Here is a 27086-nt window from a genome sequence, read left to right on the forward strand (position 1 = left end):
CACACACATTTAAACACATACGCACTAACAAAGGCGCAGGTGCAGAAAGGTCTTTGCTAACCTAAGGCCAGTTAGACAGTGTGCTCTAATGAATAATGCATTTCCTAACATTTAGAGACTCAAAACACAGACAGCCTGTGAGCAGTCACTTTATGGCAGACGTATGACTCAACAGGACATAGACAGTAACTGACAACTAGACACAGCTACATAACGATTAACATAACGATGAATAAATCGTCCTAATTTTGAAGCATGTAAAAACCTGAAATTGCTTTAGCAAAGGAAATCCTAGTCACAGAATGGAAATCTCAAACTTGGTTATTCTTTCTGGGGTGTTTTTGCAGTCACAAGCTCACAATCCATTTAGTCACATTGAAAACAGATTTTTTTTTTAGCATTCTCCCAACTCTTTGCTTAACATCAAAATGCTAAAGGGAAGTTGTGAGAATACGGGCTACCACTGGAATAGTCATGACCTTAAAAAAATTTTTCACATCTCAACATAATTTTTACATAACTATGCGAATGGGGATCATTTCTGAGTGTCTGTCTTGTGATTGCCTCTATTTTTAACCAGCACTGCATTACATTACACAGTCATACATCTCACAAAATTACTGCCATGATAACTTCAACATACTTTCAATCTGTCTTCAACATATTAGAGGTATTAGAAGAGGTTCCTCATTCTCTACACGAGCAGGCAGGGGTACTAGCCAAGCATACTAACTCAACAACATAGAAGACGACAAGCAGGCAAGAAGAAGTGTTGGAATCTGGTAGGCTCGAATCAAATATTTGCAGACCAGATTGGCAACATGTTTCAGAGTTAAGGTCAAGGTCATATCAGCTTAAATATTGCCTTTTATTACTTTTATTGCCTTCAAAAGAAAGAATGAACAATGTAATAATTAAGAAGGTTTATAATGGAGAATTTAATGAAAATTCCCTATTTATTTCATTAAAAAAATCATATAAGAAGCAAAACAAAAATATGTAAAGAACAAAATGGAATTTTCTCTCTTTTGCTACCAAGTCAGGACTTTTTTGTCTTTCTGTTTGGTCAACAAGGTTGCAGCAATGTCTGTGGTCATACAAACCTTCAGGTCCCTGTGAACGATTCCATTAACGTGGCAGTGATGGACACTCTCCAGGATCTGCTGTATGCAGTGGCTGTGGGTGGGAAAGTGGAGGAATGAGATGGATCAAATTAAAAGGAGAGAGAGGGAAAACAATCAGGAAAAATATATTTTAAAAGAGGATACTAGGGAAAATAACCGAGAAGAGAAGAATAACCTAATTCATAACACTGTTCTCGTCATCAAACTTTTTATGCTTCTCTTGTTAATATGTGATTTTAAGCCTCATTATGGGAACTTATTTCTGCAAAAAGTTAAAGTTAAAGACATGCATAACATAAAGACATAGATATACACACACGCACCCCTTTCTTTCTCCCTCGGGATGCAGCTTTTCAGCATAAAGCTGGCAGTGTTAGGTAGGTTGTGTATGATTAATATTGCAGGCTTCATGTCATTAATCATCTTTATAAATAACTCTGAGATCCCTGAGACAAGGTAACTATATCACACCTCTGAGACAACCATATGTGAGACACACAAACACACAGTTGTTCTCTCGGGTAACAGACAGAGATGCATAATGGCTGCTTTGCTCAGCAGCGTGTGTGTGTGTGTGTGTGTGTGTGTGTGTGTGTGTGTGTGTGTGTGTGTTACCTGGCATCAGCCTCACTGTAGTACTCCCGGGCTACTATATCTTCAAACAACTCTCCTCCTGTCACCCTGGGAATAGAGAATGAGATCATTATTTAGTGTATTCATGATTCTGGCTGTCATGAAAACTGAAACAGACTTGTCATTTTTTCTATGGACTCAATTACAAAAATCACTGGCAACTTCAACTATTACACCTCGGTAGTATCAACTCTGTACCCCTTTTTGCCATCAGTGCTGCCTTAATTCTGTCAGCTGTACAATCATTATGTGAATATCCCATTCCACCACATACCAGTGGTGTTTTACTGGACCTGGTGACAGTGAACGCCCTTCATTGTCAAGTTCAATAAACAGGTTTGAGATTATATTACATTTTTTAACAGGGTGTGTTATCCTGTTGGAAGCAGCCATCAGAGGATGGACACATTGTGGTCATAAATGGATAAATTGTTTAGCAAAGATACTTAGCTGGGTTTCGCATTTATATCGGTTGATACTCGGGGGCCTTGCTGATGCTGCTCAAGGGATAGCTTCTCTTTTTCGGACCATTCTTTGTAAACCCAATAGATGGTTTTGTGGCAAGATCTCAGCAGTTTCTGAAATTCTAAGATCAATAACTGTGCCATGTTGAAAGCCACTTGAATCATCTTTCAGACCTTTGCATTAACAAGCAGCTGAACAATCTGAGAAGCTTCTTCAGTTCTGAAGAAGCTTCTCAGATGAGAGGTGAAACATCTTCAAGCAACTTAAAGAAGTCCAGATGCTTTTCTTTGAAAGCTCCTTTGACTACGATGACCTGGATGACTGAGAACCTTCACAGACAGCTGAACAATGCTATACTGGAATGTGGATCGTTCCAAACGAAAATAAGAAAAAAATGTTTGCAAGTAACTCACCAAATTACAGTAACTAACTATTAGCATTCTAAAAATAGTCAGTTACTGTAATAATTCAACATAATAATTCATTAATAAGAGATAGTATATAAAAATTGGTATGGTGAAGAGAATTGACAAAATGTGTGAATGAGTATGTGTGTGTGTGTTACTCACAGATCAAACACCAGATAGTGGAAACCCTCTTCTGATATGCTGTCATGGAGTCTTACTGTGGAGGAGTGCAAATAAAAAAAAAGGAGAGAAAAGTGTGACAGAGAAAAGAAAAATCAGCCAACAGAAACAGACCAGCAGTGTGCAGCGGTGTCAACAAACTTACAATATAACACTTAAAACGTCTCAGAACATGTTACTAATAATAGATGACTTCTAAGTTTTCATAGTAAAGTAAATAGTGATGGCTGTTGTTTGATGAAATCTCGCTTTCCCATAATAAAACCTAAATTATTTTGGAAGTAGCTATATGTCTATGAAATTCTTTACATTACTAAAAATAAATTCAGTAAAATTATCATTCACATCACGGCAATTATGACACCCAGTTACGTCAATTGAAGGTTACTAGAATTAATATTGAATTATGTGTAACTTTGCCAAAACAATGTCAGACTCTGTAGTTGGGACCACATGTTCTCCTTAAATTGCTGGCAGGAAACCTGTTCTTGGTAGGAGAGATGGCATCCATCCCACTTTGGATGGAGCAGCTCTCATTTCTAGAAATCTGGCCAAATTTATTAAATCCCCCAAGACGTGACTATCCAGAGTTGGGACCAGGAAGCAGAGTTGCACTGTTACACGCCTCTCTGCAGCTTCTCTCCTCCCATTCCCCCCCGAAAATACCATCTCCTTAGAGAGTGCTTCAACTCCCAAACAGAAAAAAACAAACTAAAAACCAGCAAAAAATGACTTAAACACAAAAAAATGACAAAGAAAGAACAATACAGTATCCACATTTGCACCAAAGAGTTAAACAGTGAAATGTGGATTAATAAATATTAGGTCTCTCCCTTCCAAGTCTCTGTTGATCATTTATTAACTTGAGTTAACAATTGATTAACAAATTGATTTAATCTGCCTTACAAAACCTGGCTACAGCAGGATGTTTATCTTAGCCTAAATCAATCAACACCCTGAGTCAAACTAACTATCAGAATCCTTGAAGCACAGACCGAGGAGGTGGTGTGGCAGCAATTTTCCACACCAGCCTATTAATCAACCAGAGACCAAGACAGACTCATCTCTGTGCTTGTCCTGCTAGACCTCAGTGCTGCGTTCGATACTGTTGACCATAATATCCTATTAGATCGATTACAGCATGCTGTAGATACTACAGGTACTGCGCTGCAGTGGTTTGTATCATATCTATCTAACAGACTCCAATTTGTTCATGTAAATGGAGAGTCCTCTTCACACACTAAGGTTAATTATGGAGTTCCACAGGGTTCGGTGCTAGGACCAATTCTGTTTACATTATGCATGCTTCTCTTAGGCAGTATCATCACAAGGCATAGTATACATTTTCACTGCTATGCAGATGACACACAACTTTATCTATCAATGAAGTCAGATAACACACACCAATTATTTTAAACTGCAGGAATGTCTTAAAGACATACATACCTGGATGTCCTCAAATTTTTTGCTTTTAAGTTCAGATAAAACTGAGGTTATTTTACTCGGCCCTGAAAATCTTAGAAATATGGTATGTAACCAGATACTTACTCTTAATGGCATTATCTTGGCCTCCAGTAACACTGTGAGGAACTCTGGAGTCATTTTTGACCAGGACATGTCCTTTAATGCACATATTAAACAAATATGTAGGACTGCTTTCTTCCATTTGTGCAATATCTCTAAAATTAGAAATATCCTGTCTCAGAGTGATGCTGAAAAACTAGTTCATACATTTATTACCTCTAGGCTGGACTACTGTAATTCATTATTATCAGGATGTCCTAAAAAACTTCCTGAAAAGCCTTCAGTTAATCCAAAATGCTACAGCAAGAGTCCTGACAGGGACTAAAAATAGAGAGCATATTTCTCCTATATTGGCTTCCCTTCATTGGCTCCCTGTTAAATCCAGAATTGAATTCACAATCCTGCTCCTCACATACAAGGTCTTAAATAGTCAGTCCCCATCCATTCATCCATCCATCTTCATCCGCTTTATCTGAGGCCGGGTCGCGGGGGCAGCAGCCTAAGCAGAGAGGCCCAGACCTCCCTCTCCCCAGCCACCTCCTCCAGCTTATCCGGGGGAACACAGGCCAGCCGAGAGATATAATCTCTCCAGCGTGTCCTGGATCTGCCCCGGGGCCTCCTCCCGGTGAGACATGCCCGGAACACCTCACCCAGGAGGCGCCCAGGAGGCATCCTTGTCAGATGCCCGAACCACCTCAGCTGGCTCCTTTTGATGTGGCGCAGCAGCGGCTCTACTCTGAGCCCCTCCCGGATGGCTGAACCTCTCACCCTATCTCTAAGGGAGAGGCCAGCCACCCTTCGGAGGAAGCTCATTTCTGCCGTTTGTATCCGCGATCTTGTTCTTTCGGTCACTACCCACAGCTCGTGGCCATAGGTGAGGGTAGGGACATAGATCGACCGGTAAATTGAGAGCTTCGCTTTTACACTCAGCTCCCTTTTCACCACAATGGACCGGTGCAGCGTCTGCATCACTGCAGCCGCAGTCAGTCCCCATCTTATCTTAATGACCTTGTAGTACCATATCACCCCATTAGAGCAGCTCACTCTCGCACTGCAGGTTTACTTGTTGTTCCTAGAGTATTTAAAAGTAGAATGGGAGGGAGAGCCTTCAGTTTTCAAGCCCCTCTTCTGTGGAACCAGCTTCCAGTTTGGATTCGAAAGACAGACACTATCTCTACTTTTAAGATTAGGCTTAAAACTTTCCTTTTTGCTAAAGCATATAGTTAGGGCTGGACCAGGTGACCTTGAATCCTCCCTTGGTTATGCTGCAATAGGCATAGGCTGCTGGTGGTTTCCCATGGTGCACTGAGTATTTCTTCTTCAGTCACCTTTCTCACTCACTATGGCCTCAGTAGACCTCTCTGCATAGAATCATACTTTTATTCTGTCTTCCTTCACTCTCCTCAACCAGTCACGGCAGATGACCACCCCTTCTCTGAGCCTGGTTCTGCCGGAGGTTTCTTCCTGTTAAAAGGGAGTTTTTCCTTCCCATTGTCACCAAAGTGCTTGCTCATAGAGGGTTATATGATTGCTGGGTTTTTCTCTGTATGTATTATTGTAGGGTCTACCTTACAATATAAAGCGCCTTGAGGGAACTGTTGTTGTGATTTGGTGCTGTATAAATGAAACTGAATTGACCTGAATACACTAAATACAAAATACAGTAAGTCTCATTAGCAAAACTGGCTGCTGTCATTAGTTAAGTTAATTGAACACAGTATATGGATAGCACATCATCACTGTTTTAACATCTGCATTTATGAGAAAACAGAATAGCTGGCTTGCTTTCACTTTTAGCCTTTGCTAAACTGTTACTGTTAGAAAGTAAAGCATTACTACACTGCATTTCAATATTAGGAAATTAGAAGAGTTTGACTTATATTATATATTATTGTCTTGATTTCAAAGCCACAGGATCAAAGACCTAACGCCATTGTTGCTCTCAAACTTTCAAATAGCAAATACATCTCAGAAAACTACAAAGAAATTATTAGAGAAATATGAAACAACAGCAGTGAAGGGAAGAAAGAGCATGTGTCTATAAATGTGAAAACAAAGGAGGAGAGACCACTTCTTTCAGAGGTTTAATGAGAGGGGTGTAAAGGTTTAGAGAGCAGGTGTACGGCTAGTGTATCTTTTTGATGACTCAGCTGCAAGAGCACACAGGTGCAGCATAATCATTACATACCGTACTAGAACACACACACACTTGGTTTCGTGGTCTCTCCTCCTTTCTCTCTCGTAACTGTGTCTAGAACATGAATATCCCTAGCAGAAATCAGTAGAGACCTGAAAAGACCTGTTTTAATTTGCACAAGGGTGTGTGTGTGTGTGTGTGTGTGTGTGTGTGTGTGTGTGTGTGTGTGTGTGTGTGTGTGTGTGTGTGTGTGTGTGTGTGTGTGTTCCGAGATTTAGGACACAGCTCACCGATGTTGGGGTGCTTCAATAAACGACAAATCCTCGCCTCTCTCTCCAGCTTTTGATGATCTAAAAGAAAAATAGAGAAGACACAAACACAGAGATGGGTTATTTTAATGCTCCTCATGATTCCCTCCTGTGATTGGCTTTATAAATAATAGAACGTGAAGTTGGATGCAACTTAGTTTTGACTCAGTGGAGGACACATTGCAGTATTTGGTTGTCAGTGTGTGTTGTGTCTGTCTGTGTGTGTGTGTGTGCGCGCTGGCGTGGTGTCAGCCGGCTCTTTTCCTTATCAGAGCTGAAATGCTTGACAAAAATAATGTGACCTGATATGTGCTCGGTAATATGCCACAAACAGGCAGGCGGCAGTGAACAACAAACACAGTGAACGGCCACAGAGGATTCATATTGACCTCTCGCGTCGGGCTCAACATAAGCTCCTGCAATGTACTTTTAGGTCCCCTTTGGTGCCCTGAGGGAAATCTGAAATCTGTATTCCCAAAATATACACTGTGCTGCAGTTTTGCAGATGTATCATACAATAGATTTACACAGTAATCCTTTTGAATGTTTAAAAGAAAATCTCATACCGTTTTTTCTTCATGTTTTTAATTAAAATTTGTGTTAAACAATTAATCTGGATATGTTAAAATTATTTATTTTCTACCCCCTTTTTTCAGACAAAGGGTATTTTGAAATAATATATAATCGGTAATACAAAAACAGCTATGTAATTCTGTATTACACCAATGGTGAGATTTAATCAGAACCTTTATGATATTTGTAGATTTCTACATCACTGTAATAAAGTGCTTTGGGTTACAATAAACTGTGACTTTTTTTCCCACATACACAGTAATATTATGCATACCATAAAACGATTTCACTCATATTCCGAAACCTTAAAGAAGTATATGCTCTACGGCAGTGACTATAATGTTCCACCTAAATACAACATCAGCTTTTGGTGAGCTTGTTTTAATAGTGGACCCTTAACTGATGCTGCGAGAACATGTACATGCTTCTTTACATGAAATCCACCAAATTTTATGAGGGGGAAAAAAGACGTTTTTTGGGAAGCAAAGAATAGAACAGCAGCAGGTATTAGATACTGCAATCTAACTGTACTGCAACAAAAATCCCAGACAGGAAATATGGCAACCCAGACAGCATAACATATCTCAGACTGATTTTATCTGACTTAGCAAACATGAAGTGACACTCAAATCTCTGTCAGAAGAAACCCAATGTCCAGTGACTCTGATTCAGAATAAGTGAGTCATTGCAATGAGTAAGACAATCCGGTGCTGAGGCGACCCATTTCAGCTTTGCCTCAGGACAGGAGGGAGAGAGAGAGAGAGAGCAGGAGGTTCTATATTTTTCCAAAATAAAATAGGACGCCTATTTTTCACTCTCATCTGCCTCCTTCTTCTTCTCTTCTTGGTGCTATGGAAACTGTGGGTTCAGTGCAGCACAGAAGCAAGACCAGCAAAGAACACTAGGCTGCTTGTTCTCATTATAGGTCCAGGTATCTGTTTGTTTTGTGTCAGTGTAACGCACCTATAGGAAAACAATAGGCAAGCACAACAACAAAGCTAGTGCGCTTTAAATGAGACTGGCGTTGGCATGCACTCAAATATGCAGCAAAATGCCAGTATAAAAAAAACATATTATGACAGAAAAGTACTTATCTCCAAAGAAAGGTGACAAAGATGTTTGTCAGCCCTAGTGACAAAGTTTAATCCAGAATAAAATTGACCTTATATAGCATGAGCAGACAAAACTACAAAAAAAAGAATATTTAAAGGCAAAAGAAGAAGACATAAAGTGATGAAACTACAAAAAGGTCTACAATGAATTGATCTGATTACTGTTGCAAAAAAGCTTTCTCATCCATCAGCCCAAGCATTAACTACCAAGAACAGCCACAATTAACTTCATTAACTTAAAAAATGCTGTTTCTTTTCTTTCAACAGTCATATTGGCTCCAGAGGCGGTGATGAAACTGTGTAAAAACTTCTGAAAGGACTTGCATGCCTTCCTGCATGCAGAATTTCTTGCAGCTCTTCTGTGTGGCTCCAAGTCTGCCATAATGCTCCTGAGAACATGCCAATTTCAATTTTGCTGAAGCATACTGCCGGCTGTAGAGACAAGCACAACAGCACAGAAGCCCACAAACAGCGCCAGAAACAAGGGCAGCCTAGCCATTACTGCATGATTAGCAGGATTCTCTGAGCAAGGTTACTAATCTCGCCATCTCTGTCTTAGCCTTATTATGTTGCTGAATGGCACATCCTTTCATGTCAGTATAACACAAAACACATTCTGTCTTCCCTTTGCCAATATTGAGAGAATCATTACTCACAAATATCTAATTTTCACATTTGCATTTTCTGCTACATAAAGTAATTGTTTTTTGTTTAGTTTTTTTATAATACACCTGTGTTTACAGTACATCACTTAAGTCTACTAGCATCATAGCGTATTTTACACTGGTACAACAGCAAATTTGCTGTTCTTAAGGAATTTAACGGACTACTTTTCATTGTACTTTGCTTTATCAACATTGTTAAAGTCCAGTAAAATAAAACAATACCCATAGTTTTAAGTATGTTTGCAGGACTTTTGTTAAAATAATAGTATGCACAATGCATTAATGCCATTATGTAACCATTATATTACAATTAAGACACAATCTAGTGTTATTCTTTGTACACTAAGGAATAAAGTTATCTGACCTAATTATACCATACCTAGCAATACTGAGGACATGGTTTAGGAAAGACTGCAGCACGTTTTCAGACCTCAACACAAATACTGTAAGTTTTTTTTCCCAAGATGAAAAAAAAAATCAAACTCTGAAAATGATTTGAACCATTCTTCCATAATGCTCCATAATAGGTGGTCATGTTTGGCTGTGCCAGGGTGGTTGTATTTTTTTTTTTTTTATTTGCAGTATCCATCGACTGTACTCTGTTATATGACAGCCTCGCTCCCTTTGTCATCATTTTCCACCTCCACTTTTCTTTCTGTCTCTCTCCTCTCTCTCCCTCCTCCACAGGTAGTCCACCTCCTAGCCGGCTGGACATCTGTTGTCTAGCAACTCACGCACCAATCAGAGCGTCAGGCCTCTCCTCTCCTCTGCAGTGGAACCAGCCTTGAATGCAAATAGCAGATATTGAGAGTTCACGCACAACTTTAAAACTCTGCAGAAATACAGTTAGAGCTATGTATGCTTATTTCCTAACTTAAACACGTCTAGTCTTGTAGATGAGGATGGAAAGTCAGAAATTGAGCTTTACAGATTCTGTAATGCAACAGTTGAGTCTCAAGATGCGTATGTACACAGAAAAAGTGCAGATAGTCTAAGGATTGATGAGTAGTGAACGTTTGTCTGCAAAGGATGCGTTCATTTAGATAATATATTTTTTTGATAATATTAAAACTGTAGCTTTTTATTGGAGCCCTCAGCAGCTACAAGATTAGAGAAAAATGCAACAACACATGCAAAAGAGCTTAAACATAATAAAGTTCTGTTTGTTCTGAAAAAGTGATACATGAATTTGTGACCTCCAGATTAGATTATTGTAACTCGCTGTACTCTGGACTCCAACTTGCTCACCTCCAAAGATTACAGCTCGTTCAGAATGCTGCGGCTCGTCTCCTAACCGGAACTAGAAAGTTTGGCTCTACTACTCCAGTGCTCTCTGACTTCCATTGGCTGCCTATTAAATTTCGTATTTATTTTAAAGTTCTGCTGCTTACTTTCAAATGCCTAAACAACCTTACCCCTGACTATCTCACCGACCTCCTCAGTCTCTATACTCCCAACTGTTCTTTACGATCTTCCGGTCAGTTCTGGCCCAGCCCAGGCACCGTCTGAAGACTAGGGGTGATCGTGCTTTTGCCTCTATAGCACCAAACCTCTGGAATAGTCTTCCTGCTACCATTCATGCCTCTGACTCCATTCAATCCTTTAAAGCACGCTTGAAAACGTACCTATTCAACCTGTCTTTTTCCGGTTCACTAATTCTCACCGCTCATTAATTGCTGTATCGCTACTCATGTCTCTAAATTATCATGATCTCTCCCTATCTCTACTTACTAATGCTTTTTGTTTGTTTTCTCTACTTTCTCTATTTTACCTTGTTTTAATGACTTACTGTTCAGTGTAATCATTTACCGTTATTTTTACTGTGAAGCACTTTGGTGTACCCCCTGGTTTTAAACGTGCTATATAAATAAAATTGTATTGCATTGTATTGTAGTATGCTGTTGATTTTAGGAGAAAATCAAACCTTAATGTCAAACATCTGCAGTGTTGAGGGACTGCAGACAGTAACTGTAGAATGAGACAGTCCACAAGATTACTTGGTTTTCCTTTGAGAGCTTGTTTCTCATTTTTGCAAGCTTCATACAAGTTAACAGGATTGGAGCACAAAAGTGCACGAGTACAGGTGTGACTGCCTGCATTGGCATAACAGCGTGTTTTTATTTTTTAATGCATGAGTAAATCGCATTTTACCCATTCACTCTTCAGACTGTAGCTGCAAAAAAAGCTGACTCTCAAAATGTCTCAAACAATCAGTTATGACTGGCTGAAAAGCCTCACAATACTCAACTCTGCTTGCGCAAGCTTGACTCCTGCTGTCACAGACACTAGTGAGAGTAATTTTGCTTATGTGGTTAAAACTGAAGCAACTGTGCCAACAAATGTGAATGTCCGGTCAGCTGTTTTCATTCAACCCTGTCTGGACCTTTTTTGGCTTGATCTGGGCTGACCGTCTCAAAGTGTCCAAGTATGAGTGCTTCTCTGTCTGGCACAATAAAGACCACGATGATTGATAAGTTCATTTAAAGTATACAAAAACAAACCTATTCTTTTTTGTTCTCTTTTACTTTTATTATTTTAACTATCATAATTTGTCTTTAATTAGCTGTGGTGTGAGAAAAAAATACAGCTACTTTGTTTGTAATGGCTGAAAAGTAGCCGTGTTCCTCTTCAATACCAAATGCACTTCTTTGTCTCATAAAACAATCCAACAAATTTATTATATTTTTCCATGACACAGTGCAATAGCCACAAAAAGATTGAAATATCTATTTAAGGTATTTAGAACAGAAACAGTATCTTAAAAGTTTGTGGCGAGTATGTATTGCTATAGGTATAGATTTAACCTCCCTAAATGTAGAGTGATGCAAGGAGACTAGTGTGCGGTCTTTCAGTCAGCTCCTTTTCTACAGAAAAATACTGACTTGTTGTATTAGTCACTTCATAAATCTTAATGTCTTAAATAATCGATTTTCTATCATTAGCATTCCAAGTATGCTGCTCAGATTAGGCCTCCTACACTTTGCACCATTTTAGAACAGATCACAAGTTACTTCTTTCAAAAGTCCATCCATCCATTCGCTTCTCCTTTTCAGGGTCGCGGGGGGCGCTGGAGCCTATCCCAGCTGTCATAGGGCGAGCGGCGGGGTACACCCTGGACAGCTCGCCAGTCTGTCGCAGGGCTAACACACAGAGACAGACAACCATTCGCGCTCACATTCACACCTATGGGCAATTTGGAATTATCAATTAACCTATCCCCACAAACTGCATGTCTTTGGACTATGGGAGGAAGCCGGAGCACCTGGAGGGAACCCACGCAAACACGGGGAGAACATGCAAACTCCACACAGAAAGACCCCAGCCTGATGCTGTGTGCCAACAGTGCAAACCACGGTGCCACCGTGCTGCCAAGTGAATGTATAAATATGCTAATTTGTTACTAGGGAATGTACAGAAACACAGCTCTTCAACCTGGAGAAAGTGGGGACTGGCTGATAACCAGTTTGTCTGCTGTGTTGTGCATTTGCTCATTTTCTGTAATCTCCAGGTTTCTATTAGTAAAGGGTATGACTGTAAACCAAAGAGTTATGTGTTCTTTCATTCCGAGTTGTTCTTTCTGTTCCATTACCTGTACACTTCAGTTGCTTGAGTTGTGTATTATTATTCCTTATGTTAAATGGACACAATTGCAAGTTGGAAAGAACCAACAACTAGCAGTAGGTTGCAGTAGGTTGCTGGGGTAAATACGATCGACAGGGTAGCATTTGATGAATTGTTTCCAAAGTGATTAGTAAAAATCCCACTGAACCTACAGTAAAGGCACAAAAACATTTGCAACAGCAAGCCCATCTTCAGTTCACCCAACTGAAGATGGAGGACATTTTAAATAAACTAACAAAGGAAAAAGGGCTAACGTTAAAGTTATCTAAAACTCAGAGCCAGTAGTCTCGGTGTGAGCAAAGAATCAAATCAGTTCTGAGGAAAATAAATGAATAAATGAGTAAGAAAGAAAAAAGTCTAGATGTCAGGTTATCTGGTGAAGACAAGACTTTTGCTCTTGCCAAATCTATTTATTATACTTTTGGTTAAAAAAAAGAGCTGGTATTTTGTCCAATGTAAATCAGTGTATCACATGACAAGTTCCAGCTGCAGACCCCAGTGAACCTCCACCTCTACCCCACTTTGTTTCTTTCCACTGCTGCTTCTTTCTTTTTCTTTTTCTTTTTCAGTCTGGGTCTGAAGTGTCACATCTGCAACCGCACTGCAGCAGTATAGTGCTCTCTCTGTGAGTGTCTTTATAGTTTGATATCCTGCAAGTCCAACACAAGCAAATTTTGGGACAACATAACACGTCCAAACATTTTTATTAAAAATAAATAAATAAATACATTTTAAAAAGAACAAGGTAAAGAGGTCAGCTTTGAAACTAAAAAGCTAAATAGAGCCATCTTCACTGCAACAGAAGCAGACTGAGAATATGGCATGAATCTTTAAGTGAAATGATTCTGTGCTTAGTTTTATTATTATTGTTTTGTTTTTTAGTTTTTTACATCCTCGATGTTTTTGCATCCATGGTGACAACAACTACAATTTCAATTTCCAAATGATCTAAATGATGAATTATTCATTCTTGATATGTAACATTTCTGTTTTCTGTATAAAGTATGAGGTAATTTTACTTTCATTACATGTAGATCTGTAGTTAATGTTACTACTGACTTCAGTGTTAAGCGGTGACTTAATTAACAGGTTAGTATTGACAGTCTGACCTTTATGTCATAGTAAAACCACAGCACTAGTAGCTACATGTAAAGAGTGTAGTATCTATTACAAGGGAGGAAAAGAAAAGAAACTACTTATTTAACATTTGGCTCATACATAGTTTTGGCCTACAAAGAATATTTCCAGTATAAATTAGGTATCATGCATGTTTGGGAAGCTAAAAGGTCACTTGAGTGGTCTTTCATCAAATGTGACTCAGACTCCAGTTTTGCATGGTGACCCTCCAACTTTATCAGTAGCTGATAGGCCAAGTATAAAAAGCAGCACACTGGCTGACCCGTTCTTTCCAAAGTATAGATTGCCAGTCATCAGGGGAGATAATATCAAAGTATTTTTGGAAGTGGGTTGAACAGAAAATGGCTCCTAAGCTAAAAAAGAACCAATACTAGCTTTGTACCAAAAAAGAGTCATGAATAAGTAGTGATGCAGTTATCGATGATAATATGCCAGTTTCATGCTGCTCACTTTTATTTTATAATGGAAATAACACTCTTAAGACTAATTTCTTATATTTGCAATGATCATTACAAATATCTGGGGAATTCATACATATGTCCTGCCTTACTCGCTAAAAATATTGCTGTTACCAGTATAAAATATGCTAATTCTATATACCAGTCAACAATAACAAATTCTGATAATCAATTAAAAACTTAGGTAATCAATTAAGTAAAAATTCCAAATTTTGTTGGTTATAGCCCTTTGGATGTTTTGAGTGTTGGTCAGAAAAATGAGCAGCTGAAACCATCCTCTGGAAATGCCAATACATATTCAGTTAACCCTATTAAACAATCAATGGTTTAACCACCAATGACGACAAACGTTTTCTGAAGTCTTAACGCTGATACAGACACAAATGTTCAAACCACACACAAATGTACACACACAGACAGCGACACACCGCAGCGGGGTCCTGGAATTGCTCTACTCCATTTAATTAAGAGTTTTAATTAAAAAGATGTAGTGGAGTGAATGTAACATCCTCTGCTGCCAGTGGCTAAGTAGTCCTCTTCCATACCGTTCCCAGAGATCTAATGAAACCATCCAGGATGCTGAGACACCGTCACCCTCTGTTAGTTTGCAATAGAGGAAGAATTATGAAACTGATAACTCCCTTGCTTTCTCTACTGAAGAGAAACAAAAGGTGGCTGGTGTCAAGAGATAAAACTGCCCCAAGAGTCTTGTAACATACGGTAATGTCCGCATTTATCTTATACACTGTAATGCAGAGATATACCACACACATTAGACTGATGTGTAAAAGTGGTTTAATCTGAGCTGCATTTTCTGAAAACACCTCAACAAGGAGAGACTCTCAAAATACTAGTTATAATCACAGACAAAGACCCCATTTTATTGCAGCAATCAAGCCCTACTGTGCTGCACATTCTTTATTTTGATTACAGCTACAGTACTGCGGTAGGAATTGTGTCCTGCAGCTCAGGAGAACTGGCAGCACCAAGGTACCAAAATACACAGTACAAAAGATTCAACTTGAGAATTAAATTTTTGCAACAAGAACAGGAGTAATATAACCTGACCTGTTATTTAAGAAACAGAAAAGCCCCATTGAAAAAAAAATATAAATTTTATAAAATACAAATTAAACAGAAAAGTTGCAGCTTTCCATTTGCAATGCATGCCATATGATCAAGCTTTGTAAGAAATATATTAGTAAATATAAATACATGAATGGGTGTGCAGGTACATATGTGCAATCTGTGTGAACCATGAAACAGCATAAAAAGATTAGTCAACACTTAAAATTCTTTAATACAACTACCAGACCTAATTTATTCTGCATTTCTCTGCAATGCCTCCAATACACCCACAGAGAACTTGACTGAACCATCCAATTTTCCAGTTTTTATTAGCTAGGGAAAGCAATAGTTTTAATGTAGAAGAGAAGCAATTTAATGGAGCTACTTTTCTTCTGGGGAAAAAAACCACTGGTATCTCTTTTTTTCAAGTTTTAATTTTGGAAGAAAGTGCAACAAGTATCTTGTGGGAAAATTGCATTACAAAGTAAAGAACTCGAGTCACTTGGGGAAAACCAAGCCAGGCCATGCACTGCAGACTCTCCAGTTAGACATTGAACTTGCCCTTTCGATGTGGAGGAGCAATTCCTCTACTAGGAGACCTTCCACTGACTGAACTCCTCACTCTATCTCCAAGAGTGAGGCCAGAGATGTCAAAATCATCACAGCGAAATGCAAATTGTGTCTGGGTGATAAGTATTTCCAGGCTGTGAAGTGCTCCACTTCAAATTGAAAAAGCACCTGCAAGTTAAGCATGGCTTAACACAACACTGCTGATGAGGCCTACTGAAGACAATAACAGTGCAGGACCTATAGCTCAGACGCAGTAATGGCTAGCATTTAGTGTGGCTAAAATTGCCACTTCAAAGGAAACTGCTGGTTAAGTGATGTAGTAGATGCTTTTGCTCAACTGTCTATGCAATGAGGCAGTGTCAGTATACTCATGACAGATGTACAGTTTTCTATGCCAAAAGTAGAAAATGCATTTGCAACTTTGCAGCTGTGCTAATCCATCTATAAAGTGACATCATTTTGAACTACAATGCACACTTTTACATGTTTTATTATGAATTTTGTCATCTAAGATTGTCACAGACATAAATATATTTAAACAATCTAATCAATATTCAATTTGTCAATGTTGAAATCATTTGGTACATGGCCGATGACTAAATGGTCATAAATATGTCCAGTGTCACACAACAGCTCTTTGCAGGAAGTAGGACAGTAACAATATGAACCGTACACAATTTACCTGCAGCAGGAGTTCAGACTAAATATTTTAAGACTCTGAGAAAGTAAGAAAAAAAATTAACATATAAAAGCACAGAGAAAAGGAGGGAGGTAGGCGATGCATTCAAATTTAATCTAATCTGTAACTAAGAATACCCTTGCTTTGTTGCACACATTGTACTGAACATTTTTTTTAACCTTATTTCAAAATGTTGTGATTTTAAAAGAGTGAGAGCTGCATCACTTATTTTTTACTTTCACTGAATGCATACATTGAATTTAATGGACAAAGTTGGTTCACGTTTCACATCTGAAAATCTAGAGCAGACTCTGTGCTGATGACTGCCATCAGTCTAATGTCTATTCATAGTGGTAGGACACATTTGAATAATAAGGTCCATGATATGTGGCAGACGGTTCTGTAAGAAATTTGGCATAATGCATCAAATTAATTTGATAACTTGATGCATTATTATACAGGAAAAAATATTTTCAAAACTAAGACTTAAAGTGGGATCTACAAACACACATTTGCTGTTCAGTGCTTTGTTAATTTGCCAAACAGCTAAACATTCACAAAAAACAGAAAAAAAGGATATTTTCAATACTGAGTGTATGTCAGGGTGTGAGAGCACAAGCAATATATTTTTAGCCTTTGAGTACCCAGTGAGTCATGTGATCCCCTTCTTCTGATTGATCCCTCCTTCCTTTCCTTCTCTCTTGCGTGCATATCTGTGTATCTTAACCACAGTCCTCTCCCCTTTCTCTCTGTTTTTAGTCCTACAGACCTATTGATTAATTTCTTTTTATTATTATGATTATTTTTGTCAAATGGCTCTTTATTGTCGTCTCCTCACATATAGTACAGACTTTCGTCAAACATGTGCCAGGTGAAAGAAGATAGAAGAAAATAAACCACCATCTCTAATTTGCTGGAAATGATTTCCAGATTCACAGCCCATCTCCTTATCACCAATCCATGTTCAAAACAATGCAATGAGCATACTGGGGTATCAATCAATACTTAAATTTTTTCTAAAATTTCTATATCAACAAAGCTGAAAGCACACAACCCCTGATTAGCTTGAGTGCCAAATTCTGTATTTTTTAAAGATACCAACCAATTGCATTAGTATTAATTAGTACCAATTCTCACTAAATCAATTGGTTTCAAATTTTAAAACATCTGAGTTAGAGGAAGAAAGACAGCGAGACAGTGTGATGTCACTCCTACAACATTTTCAAGTACAATGACGGTGGTGTCAGCAAGGAGACAAAAGTAATCTCAGGTTGTGGTTACACTTTTCAAAATGCAATGCAGACAACACACTCTGCAACATAGCATTTTTGTACTGGCTACAGTAACACTTCTTTTAAAATCACCATGCTGTGCACATTTAATGAACACGTTTTGTGAGAAAAAATAGTATGTAATCACAACCAATAATAGTATAACGTTACTATTTAGTACAGTCGTTCACAAACAGTGTCACATGACAGACGTTGTCAGTGACCAAGGCAGTGTGCAAATGGTTGTAGATACATAACAAAATATATCAACTGGGGAGTATGGACTTATTTTGTAATATATAATTTATTGTTTTAAAACAAGAATATGATAATTGAGTATCATAACATTTAATGTTTGCAATTTAACTATTAGCAGTTAATTGATAGCACCATTAGCTGTCTGTTAAGTTATGATTAAGGCAGCGGCTAATTGCTATGACTAATAATAAATTAATAACATTAACATGGAGAAATGGGCATCAAAGATTATCAATCCCGCCAGTGTGTAGCCTTAATACAGTCTCCTGGTAATTTAACAGAATCACATTCTCTTTTGTCTAAAAACTGTTTCTCTGAAAGTACCAGAACGAAGGTGAGAAAAGTCTGCACCAAGTAGAAACAAAGGCAGTCTACCTTTCCAACTCTGTTTGATCAGCAATGACAATAGTTTTGGGGGTTTTTGCACTACCTAAAAGAATCTTAAAATTTGTTTGTTTGTATTATGTTAATCTATATATGTTTAACCGACTTTTATTTTAATTTTTTTGTCATTTTTCCTCTGTGATATCAAAACTGGCATTGAATATTAAGTATTTACTTGGATATCAGTATCGACAACCCAAGAGCACATCTTTTAAAAAATAAAAGTACAAACCAACACAACTAGGCAAGCTTTTAGCTATGAGAAGTACAGAAACACACACTTAAATACTGACTGACCATCTTCTCTATCTCACTCTGATTTTCTGTATCTCTCCCTCTGCTTCCTTTCCTTTTCTTCCATTCTGTTTCTCCACTCTTATTCACTAACTCATCTGCTGCTCTAAATCAAATGCTGCATAATCAGGACTGCAGATTTTAGGCATGTGGCTGGTTCAATAGGCCCACCACATGTGTGCCTACTTAACTAGAAGCAGCAAACACACACGCAGTGCCTTGATCTGCCTGCATTCCAGACACCAATCCTATCCTAAACCCCTTTCAATTATATATAATCACACACACACACACATGCACTTGCATGCACAAACACAGAGAACAGAAGAGAGGAGTAGGGGGAAGGTCATGATCCTGCCAGAGAGAAGGGAATCAGAGTTGCAATTCCAGGGCTTATCGCGGAAAGAGGGTAAGTCCATATTTGACACGCCAGCATGCAGAGTATGTAAACCTCTATATGAACACACATAAGAAAGAGGAAGGGCAAGTACGTATGCACTTTGAGACCCACATGCACAAGTGGTGAGATAATTCTTTGCAGTACTTTTGGAAAATCTGTCCACGCAAGTGTCAAGACACTGATCCGTCTCCCAAGGTGTCTATTACAAACACTACACTCAGCAACATGCAAAAGACTGTTAGGATATGGAGGAGAAGATAGAGATATGCTGCAATAGATAGATTGATTGACAGATAGAGCACATACTAACCTTCTTAGTTACTATTCAGTCAGTACTCACACATTTAAATATTACATTTTGGGTAAGAATTCAATGAGCATTTTAATTTAAGACTTTAAGAACTGAGAAATAACTGAGTATAACACTAAACATTTAATGTGCATTTTAAGGAAATGCCGCAATCTGCCTGTAAACAGCACCAGTAAATGCATAATGAAAAATGTAGCAACAACAATCCAGGAGACTGTCTATGTAATATTGAGCATATTCTATCTGAGTGAGCACCTATACCAAGTGGCTAGTTTTGGCATGTTTCAAATGGCAATACGTAGATCAACTTTTTTATTATGATATTTCAAGAAAATCCGGTTGGTTGAGTCATTTGCTTACAGTTGAGTTGCGCATCACCAGGTGCTAGTGTTTTTTTCTTTTTCTTTTTTTTTTTGGTTGGTCAGTTTTTAGGTAGTATATCATCATCAGAGGGCATCTTGCTCTCAGACATGCCCGGGGTTGTCTCATTCTTGTGCGCACTAGGGAATGCAAATGCATGGGGTTGCTATAGCAGTGATATTACAATATGACAGTCTTACATCATGTATAAGATACAAACTGGTATGGTTTTAAGTCAATGAATGTGAAGAGAAGGGATTGTCTGTAGTGTTTGCATGTCATCTGGAAATGATACAATTCTTGGATTTCCTTTGAAATTACTATCTAATAACAGTAGGCACCAATTTTAAATGTTATATATTGACAGCATGATATGGCAGCAAAACTGTCATTCAAAATTTGTGTCGATACTGTTTTGTGTTGCCTGTCTGCTACCTGCCTTTATGTAAACCAACAACATCCTGCACCTTTCCGTACGCCTTCCTGGTCGAAGAAGAACTTCTGTAGTCATCATCAAAGTATTTACTATTAGCTAACGATGACAACTGGTTTGACTTGTGGACAAATGTTATAGAACTATTCCTTTAGTAAAAGGTAGTAGCAAACACTAAACACCTCATGAGACATAAAACACAATTATTGTCATACAATCAATAAACAACCAAAAGAAAAAGCACATATTCCCCAGAAATTGTTCCCCATCGCATTTTATGGAACAATATTATTTTTGCAGATGGTTAAGTCTCAGCTCATTTTAAATACTTCATGCTCTATTTAACCTAATGTAATGATTCATAGTATATAAAATCACATTTTTGTAATGTGGTTGTGAATAAGGACCACAAATCTTCAAATAAACGTTTTTTTAATGAGCTCAGGAACACAGACTTCAGTAAGTATATCAAATATATATTTATTTTTTAAATGACAGCTATCTGCACGGTCTGACATGGTAAACCGTCAATATCTACTGAGGGATTCAAAATATTAATTAAAAATGCAAAACAGCTGGTTAAAGTTTATTCTGTCAACCCTGTGAGTTCACATACATGTTATTCTGAAAGAGCTGCTGGGTTCTTAATTTGTTAAACTTGTTTTTATTAAACCAGAGATGGCAACAGCTGATGTCCTCTGTCCATTATTAAGGCTTTCTGCAAAAGAAGTTATGAAAAACTTTTTTCACACTACAGTATAACTCCTTACACCTTGCATGTTTGCAAAGGTGGCTATGTAAGGAACACTTGTACTTGTTCTGATTCTGTAGGCGCAAGCAACTACAAAAAGCTGCTAGGCCCTCAACTGACAATCTCAGGCTATTGTTAACAGAACGAGACCATGTCTTCAAAACACTGGCCCTGTACAGATTTTAGTAGCATTGTAGTGAAGTGGGGTTAATCCTGCTTCCAGAGACAATAGCAAACTGTGGCCACAAGATGGCAGTAATAGAGAGGATGGATGCAAATGGGCATGAAGGAAGCTGTTTGAGATGCCATCTGAGATGGCAGGATTGATTTCCTTTATTTATTTATTTATTTATTTGTATTGCACATTTAAAACAACCAGAGTTGACTGAAGTGCTTCACAGGCAGCAAAAAGAACTCAAAATAAATAAATAAACATGTCCTTTTTAAGATTTCATTAGACAACTGCTACTTCCCTTGCTTGCTTAGTAAGTGATATGGTGACACAGACAGAATGAAAGCTACCATGGTGTCACTGGTCCACTGGTTTCTTTAGTCCCGTTTTGAAATCTTGAGATGAGTGTTTTCACTGTCACCATCTTAGCTTAAGAAAACCAGATGTAACAAGCAGGAGCGGGACTTACTACACAAGTCATCAGCCAGTGACCATACTACAGATAATCCTGCATTTTGAAACACAGTATGACCCAGATTTACAAAAGTGTTTACAGAGGTTAAATCAGAAAAACTGTTTACACAGGTTTATATGTGTTATGGGTAGACACCAAGATACATCTATCTTAAATTTGAGGCAGCCCCAATAAGAGTGCAGGATATCACTGATTGGCATATCACATGACAGTAAATACATTAGTGGGGCACCTAGGCAACCGTATCTAGAAAGTCTGAAAGTAACTAGCTGTCAGCTCCAAAGCGTGTCCAACAAGCAGTTTACTTCCAGTGTGGACGAAGCTTACGGCGCTGTCATTTTGGCTTAATTTTTCTAAGCCAGAAGCCATATCCATATTTTAAACATTCTATGTGTAGTGACTGTAGTCTACTTTGTGTAGAATTTGAGTTGTTTTTATCCTTCAACAACCAATCAAAACTTAGTGCCTCTTCTGATTTACTTAGGGGTGGTCCTAAGCAACAGACCACACATTTGATTCATCATAGTCAAAATATACACAAATATAACATGTGCACTCCAGTCAGTTTAATTTCAAGTAAATTATTGCAAACTAAATTGTAGTTTAGAAAGAATGGTTCACATATACAGGAATCTGACATTTTCTGTAGTAGACAGCAGTCACTGATTATCACAAACAAGCACACTGCAACAAAATCTACTGGCTGAAGAAATGCAACTGTAAAAGCACAACACATCACTGGATAGTAATCACAGATAGACTCTTAATGGCTCCTGGGTCACATATGTGCCTGTGCATGCATACGTTTGTGAGCGTGTGTTTATGAGCGTCCCAAGCCTGAGGCAACCAGGCCAGCAGCTACAATTACAGTGATGGATATGAAAGAACTGGGTCGGCTTCACAAGAGATCTGCCCCTGGGACAACAAGACCAGCCAGAGCCCTGAATCAATAAGGAACACACGCACACGGACGCACATACGTACACACAAGGTTGTATGGGACAAACATTTGCATAGAAACTAGAGGACAAATATGAAAGCCACAAAAAGGAGGGAGAACTGCACATCGCAAAAAGTGCAACAGAACAATTACAGCATGACACATCACTTGACATGTATTCAGTTGGCTTTTTCTACAAACATAGAAAACGTAACTATCCAAAATGCAGATGAGTCTCTTCCCTTCTGTGTGACTGTCTGTCAGTCACTCACTGAGTTTAATCAGACGCACACAAACTTGTGTCCTAAAGCCTGTTTCAGAGTGAGCAATGCTCAGCTCATAGGTCAGTAACACTCAGGGAATGTTTCAGCTTGTGTTGTTGTATGTGCTTGAAATGTTTGTGGTTCCTACCTCTGGCAGATAGCTTCTTAGTGTTGATGATTTTGGCAGCATACTCCTGACCAGATGAGATCTTTACGCACCTCCTGACCACAGAGAAGGCGCCCCTAAAATGGACATGCACACAAAAATACTTAGGGTTTTTATTCTCAACAGGTAAAAATAAGAGATATAATCCATACCAGTCAACATACAACAAAACAGGTTCAGAAAAATTGATCTTAATTTTAAAAGACTAGCTTGAGTGAGCCTATGAATGTCAGCCAGATACCCTGAAAAAGGCTGCAAATATATCTGGCTAAAATAATCTTGCTTTATTAAAAATTCAGCTGACGTTATAGTTAAGTTAATTAAACAATAGTGAAATTTCAATGTAAACTAGTTAGTAGTACTAAGTCTAGGTGCAGCAGCTATGCAGTAACTCACTCTCACACACCACACCTGCAGTACACGTTCCCTAAACCGTCACACCCGCTTGAACCTGCAGACATGCCAACTAGCCTTCTTTTGTTTCAGTCACGTGCTGCTCTGGAGTTTCAGGCACATGTATGAAGATCAAAAAACTAGGTCAGCTATATTTGAAGAAGGAGAGGAGCAGAGTGCTGCATCTCTCATCTGTAAATGCAGCCAAGGAGTGGTCCACCTGCCTCAGATCTGCTCAGCACTGCAGCCATGCCTGCGGCTTAGCTACTGAAGCTTTTTCTCTGTCTATCTATGCTTTTTCTTAACAATAAAATGTTCTCCTTCGTACCAAACCTCCTGTCTAATTCCATATAACATCAGAGACGTCAGTAAGAGTCAGTAAGAAGTAAGTAAGTATTGCCAAGAAAGATTATGCTGAGAATAGCCATTATCTCAAAAGAACTCTGGCCTTTCACTTAATTTAGTGCTAATTGTACATCATGTGATTTGATGAAATCACTTTTACAAGAAAGAACTGACTCTTGTCTTTGGTGTGTTTAGTGACTGGCTGTTGAGTATATAGTAATGTGTACCATAAACATGTTATCTAACATCCTCTCGAGAGCGCAGCCTGCCACTAAAGTTTACCTCTAATTTATAGGGATTTGTTGAAGGAAATGATCATAGCATGACATGTTACATAAGAATTTAAGTTGACTGTCCAGTATGGTTAAGTCGCGTGGCACTATTGCACGCATATGTCAAGTGCATCTATACAGTCCTGCGGGACAAAATGTACAGTAGCTGCACAGTGAAACTGCCTGCAGTTACTAAATTCAGAGAAAATAAAAGGCAATAGCAGAAATGCGGTTCTGGGTTAAACACTGAACACTTTCCCATGATATTTTGGGTTCTTCAAAATATATAGTTCCAGATATAAATGTAATACACTGTTGGTCTCTGGTATGGACCATCTGATTGTGTAACTACGTAAAAATGCTTAACAAAGATGAAAATGGTCTTGGTGAAGAAATGCTCAGATAGGAGTTTCTATGTCACTGAAGTTCACAGAAGATAGTAAACTGATATAAGACTTCTACCATCAATGACAGGACAGTGCTTTTGATTTAAAATGTATTTTTGTTATTGAACTGAAATTTTTATATGTATCATTCCAATCATGCCAATCACAACGCACTTTTTTGCAAATGACGTCACCATTTTTTATATTCAATTTTTTTCTTTACCTGAAAATCGATGTAAATCCAATTCATGGGTGTAAAATAACAGACTGTTATACTTTATGTGCAGCTTAAAACTAACAGACATTAAAGCAAACTTAAATCCTTTCTGTGATGCTTACACAGCAAAAGATGCTTGAACAGGAAGGGGATAGACATCCATAAACCAAAAAGCATATACCATTAAATTTTATATATATATATATATATATATATATATATATATATATATAAAGCATATATTAATGCAGTCCAATAGATAAACTGTGAAAACAGGCACGTGTGGTCCTTTAACAGCCAAATCTGAGTTGTTGTGGGGTTTTTTTTTGCCATATTCCCTTTACTAACTTGTCTAATGGAATGCTATCATTGTATTGTAAACAGACAGTAGAGAAATGTCTAATGCCTGTGTGGGTGAAACTGTGCTTAAAGTATCAGTGAGTTAAATGGTAATATGAAAGCGATACGGGTGCATTATTAATGCCAGATGGTGTAAGATGAATACTGCAGAGGATCATAAATGAAGGGAGCTGTGGCTTCGGTGGAGACTTGAAATCCAGGTTTCCTTTCAGTGATCAACTCTTCCAGTAAAAATACTTGGTGAGAGCTACTGGGAGGACATTCTTATACAGTTTTTGCTGTCAGTAAAATTCAACGCTGGTTTCAGACATCTTGAACTGTGTACACTGACTACTGGGTGCTGACCAGACTGCAGGTCAGTCAGCTGCATGACCACAAACATACACACGCATATATTTTCATATAAACCAAGCGAGCCACCTTAAAAACATATACATATGTGTGCACAGGTATGCAGGTACGTGGATCTTTCTTTCACACCTATCGCTCTCTCTCAATGGTGAGGAATTCCCTGCCTGGGTCTAAGAGTGATCACGGTTCAGTTGCTTGGCTGTGGAGTGTGTCATCTCCATCTCGCCTACATGGTCTGCTGTCGCATTACTGAGTGTGTATTTCTGTCACGAGGGAAGAGGAGGAGGAGGGCTTTGGAATGGGGGGTCGAGGCAGAAAGGGAGGGGTGTTTTAGCAAATCTCAGGCTTTCACCCACAGTAATGCATCTTTCCCTGGTTTCGCTTTTCAAAGAAAAAAAAAGGTCCTCGCCCTGCTGTGGAACCTCTAAGGTCGAGGCATCAAAGACTGCACAGGATAGAGGCAGATGACGACACGCTCCATACGCGTCTTCTTTCGTAAGCACAAAACGTAAGCAGGGCTTCAGATGTTGGATTAAAACAAATAGGATCCCATCGCATAGGCCTGCATGATATACACCAGAGTGTTTTACCCCTCTGCATCAGGCTTCATCGCCGCACTTATCAGCAGCGCGCACAAGCACACTCACAAAACACACTCAGCCTGAAATCCGCGTCCCTAAACCAAGGCGGCCTATTACATAACAAGCTGACATTTCAAAAGGGATGATGCCAGATGATTGAAACAAAAAGGAAGAAGAACGCGTTTCCTTACTTCCCCAGCTCCTCGAACAGCTGATATTCGTCAGTGAATCTCGTGCAGATCGTTAACGCCATCCTGAAGGAGGTGCCAAGGACTGTGCGGAGACGCGGATAAGGTGCACTCACAAACTGTATATACCACACACAGTCAGCACCGCCCGGTTTTGTCCTGAACCTGCAAACCAAACGAAGGGACTCATGCAGAGCTAAAGCGCATCGACAAGAGCTTTAGTGGAATGATTTCTGCGGCAGAAACGCAGCCTGCTAGAGCGTACTCAATCTGGAGGCGTTATCGTCAGCCGGTCCTTTATTTTCTTCACATCCAGCGGCTTGTTACAGCTCGTGGACGCAGCATTTTGTGTGTATGTCGGTTATCTCCTGTGTGTCCTGTGCTGTAAGTGTTGTCTTTCTGCACGCATCGTACGCCGCACTACCGCACCTACCCCCGGCTGTGCGCTCAGTCCCGCCCCTTTGCCTGCATCCTCACGCAAGCCACTGGCAAACAAAAATAACAACATTAATAAATGTAACGTTGTAAATATTAACAGCATTTGGATGCACGAGTATTTTTGGCGTGTCTGCAAAACCTTTCTGAAATTAAAAAATCGCGCAAATGAAATGTAAGGTCATACATAAGCTAGAAACTGGATTATCCCTTCTTCTGTTTTATTTACATTCTTGATTTATTGATGATTAATTGTGAAGCATCAGTGGCAAAACAGTTGTGACAGTGCTGGCAGATTATAGGAAAGTGAAGCTGATGGTTGGTTGGCATTTTGTTTCTATTTACATCCCACACAAGCCCTGCATAGGCATACGGAGCTAGAGGGTTCTGCACAGTATCACAGCTGATCCTTGGACTGCA

At 38.8% G+C, this 27086-nt stretch overlaps 1 protein-coding gene across 12 annotated transcripts in view; it reads right to left on the reverse strand.

Moving 5' to 3' along the window:
- Positions 1–26672, reverse strand: part of camk2d2 (calcium/calmodulin-dependent protein kinase (CaM kinase) II delta 2) — a 42551-nt gene extending 15879 nt beyond the window's left edge. For 6 of the 12 annotated variants that reach the window (XM_085163651.1, XM_085163648.1, XM_085163650.1 and 3 more), the window contains exons 1-6: positions 26235–26671; positions 23121–23215; positions 6761–6820; positions 2792–2846; positions 1740–1805; positions 1104–1176 (exon numbers count right to left, since the gene is read on the reverse strand). In XM_085163651.1, the coding sequence (XP_085019777.1) occupies positions 1104–1176; positions 1740–1805; positions 2792–2846; positions 6761–6820; positions 23121–23215; positions 26235–26296 (411 nt within the window). In that variant the 5' untranslated portion in view covers positions 26297–26671. Of the gene's footprint in view, positions 1–1103; positions 1177–1739; positions 1806–2791; positions 2847–6760; positions 6821–23120; positions 23216–26234 lie in introns of all 12 variants that reach the window. The other 6 variants (XM_085163657.1, XM_085163656.1, XM_085163655.1 and 3 more) reach the window with 2 other exon arrangements.
- Between the last annotated feature and the right edge of the window lie 414 nt (positions 26673–27086).

The sequence above is a fragment of the Neolamprologus multifasciatus genome, chromosome 6 (genome assembly GCF_963576455.1).
Source record: "Neolamprologus multifasciatus chromosome 6, fNeoMul1.2, whole genome shotgun sequence".
In the NCBI taxonomy this organism is placed as follows: domain Eukaryota; kingdom Metazoa; phylum Chordata; class Actinopteri; order Cichliformes; family Cichlidae; genus Neolamprologus; species Neolamprologus multifasciatus.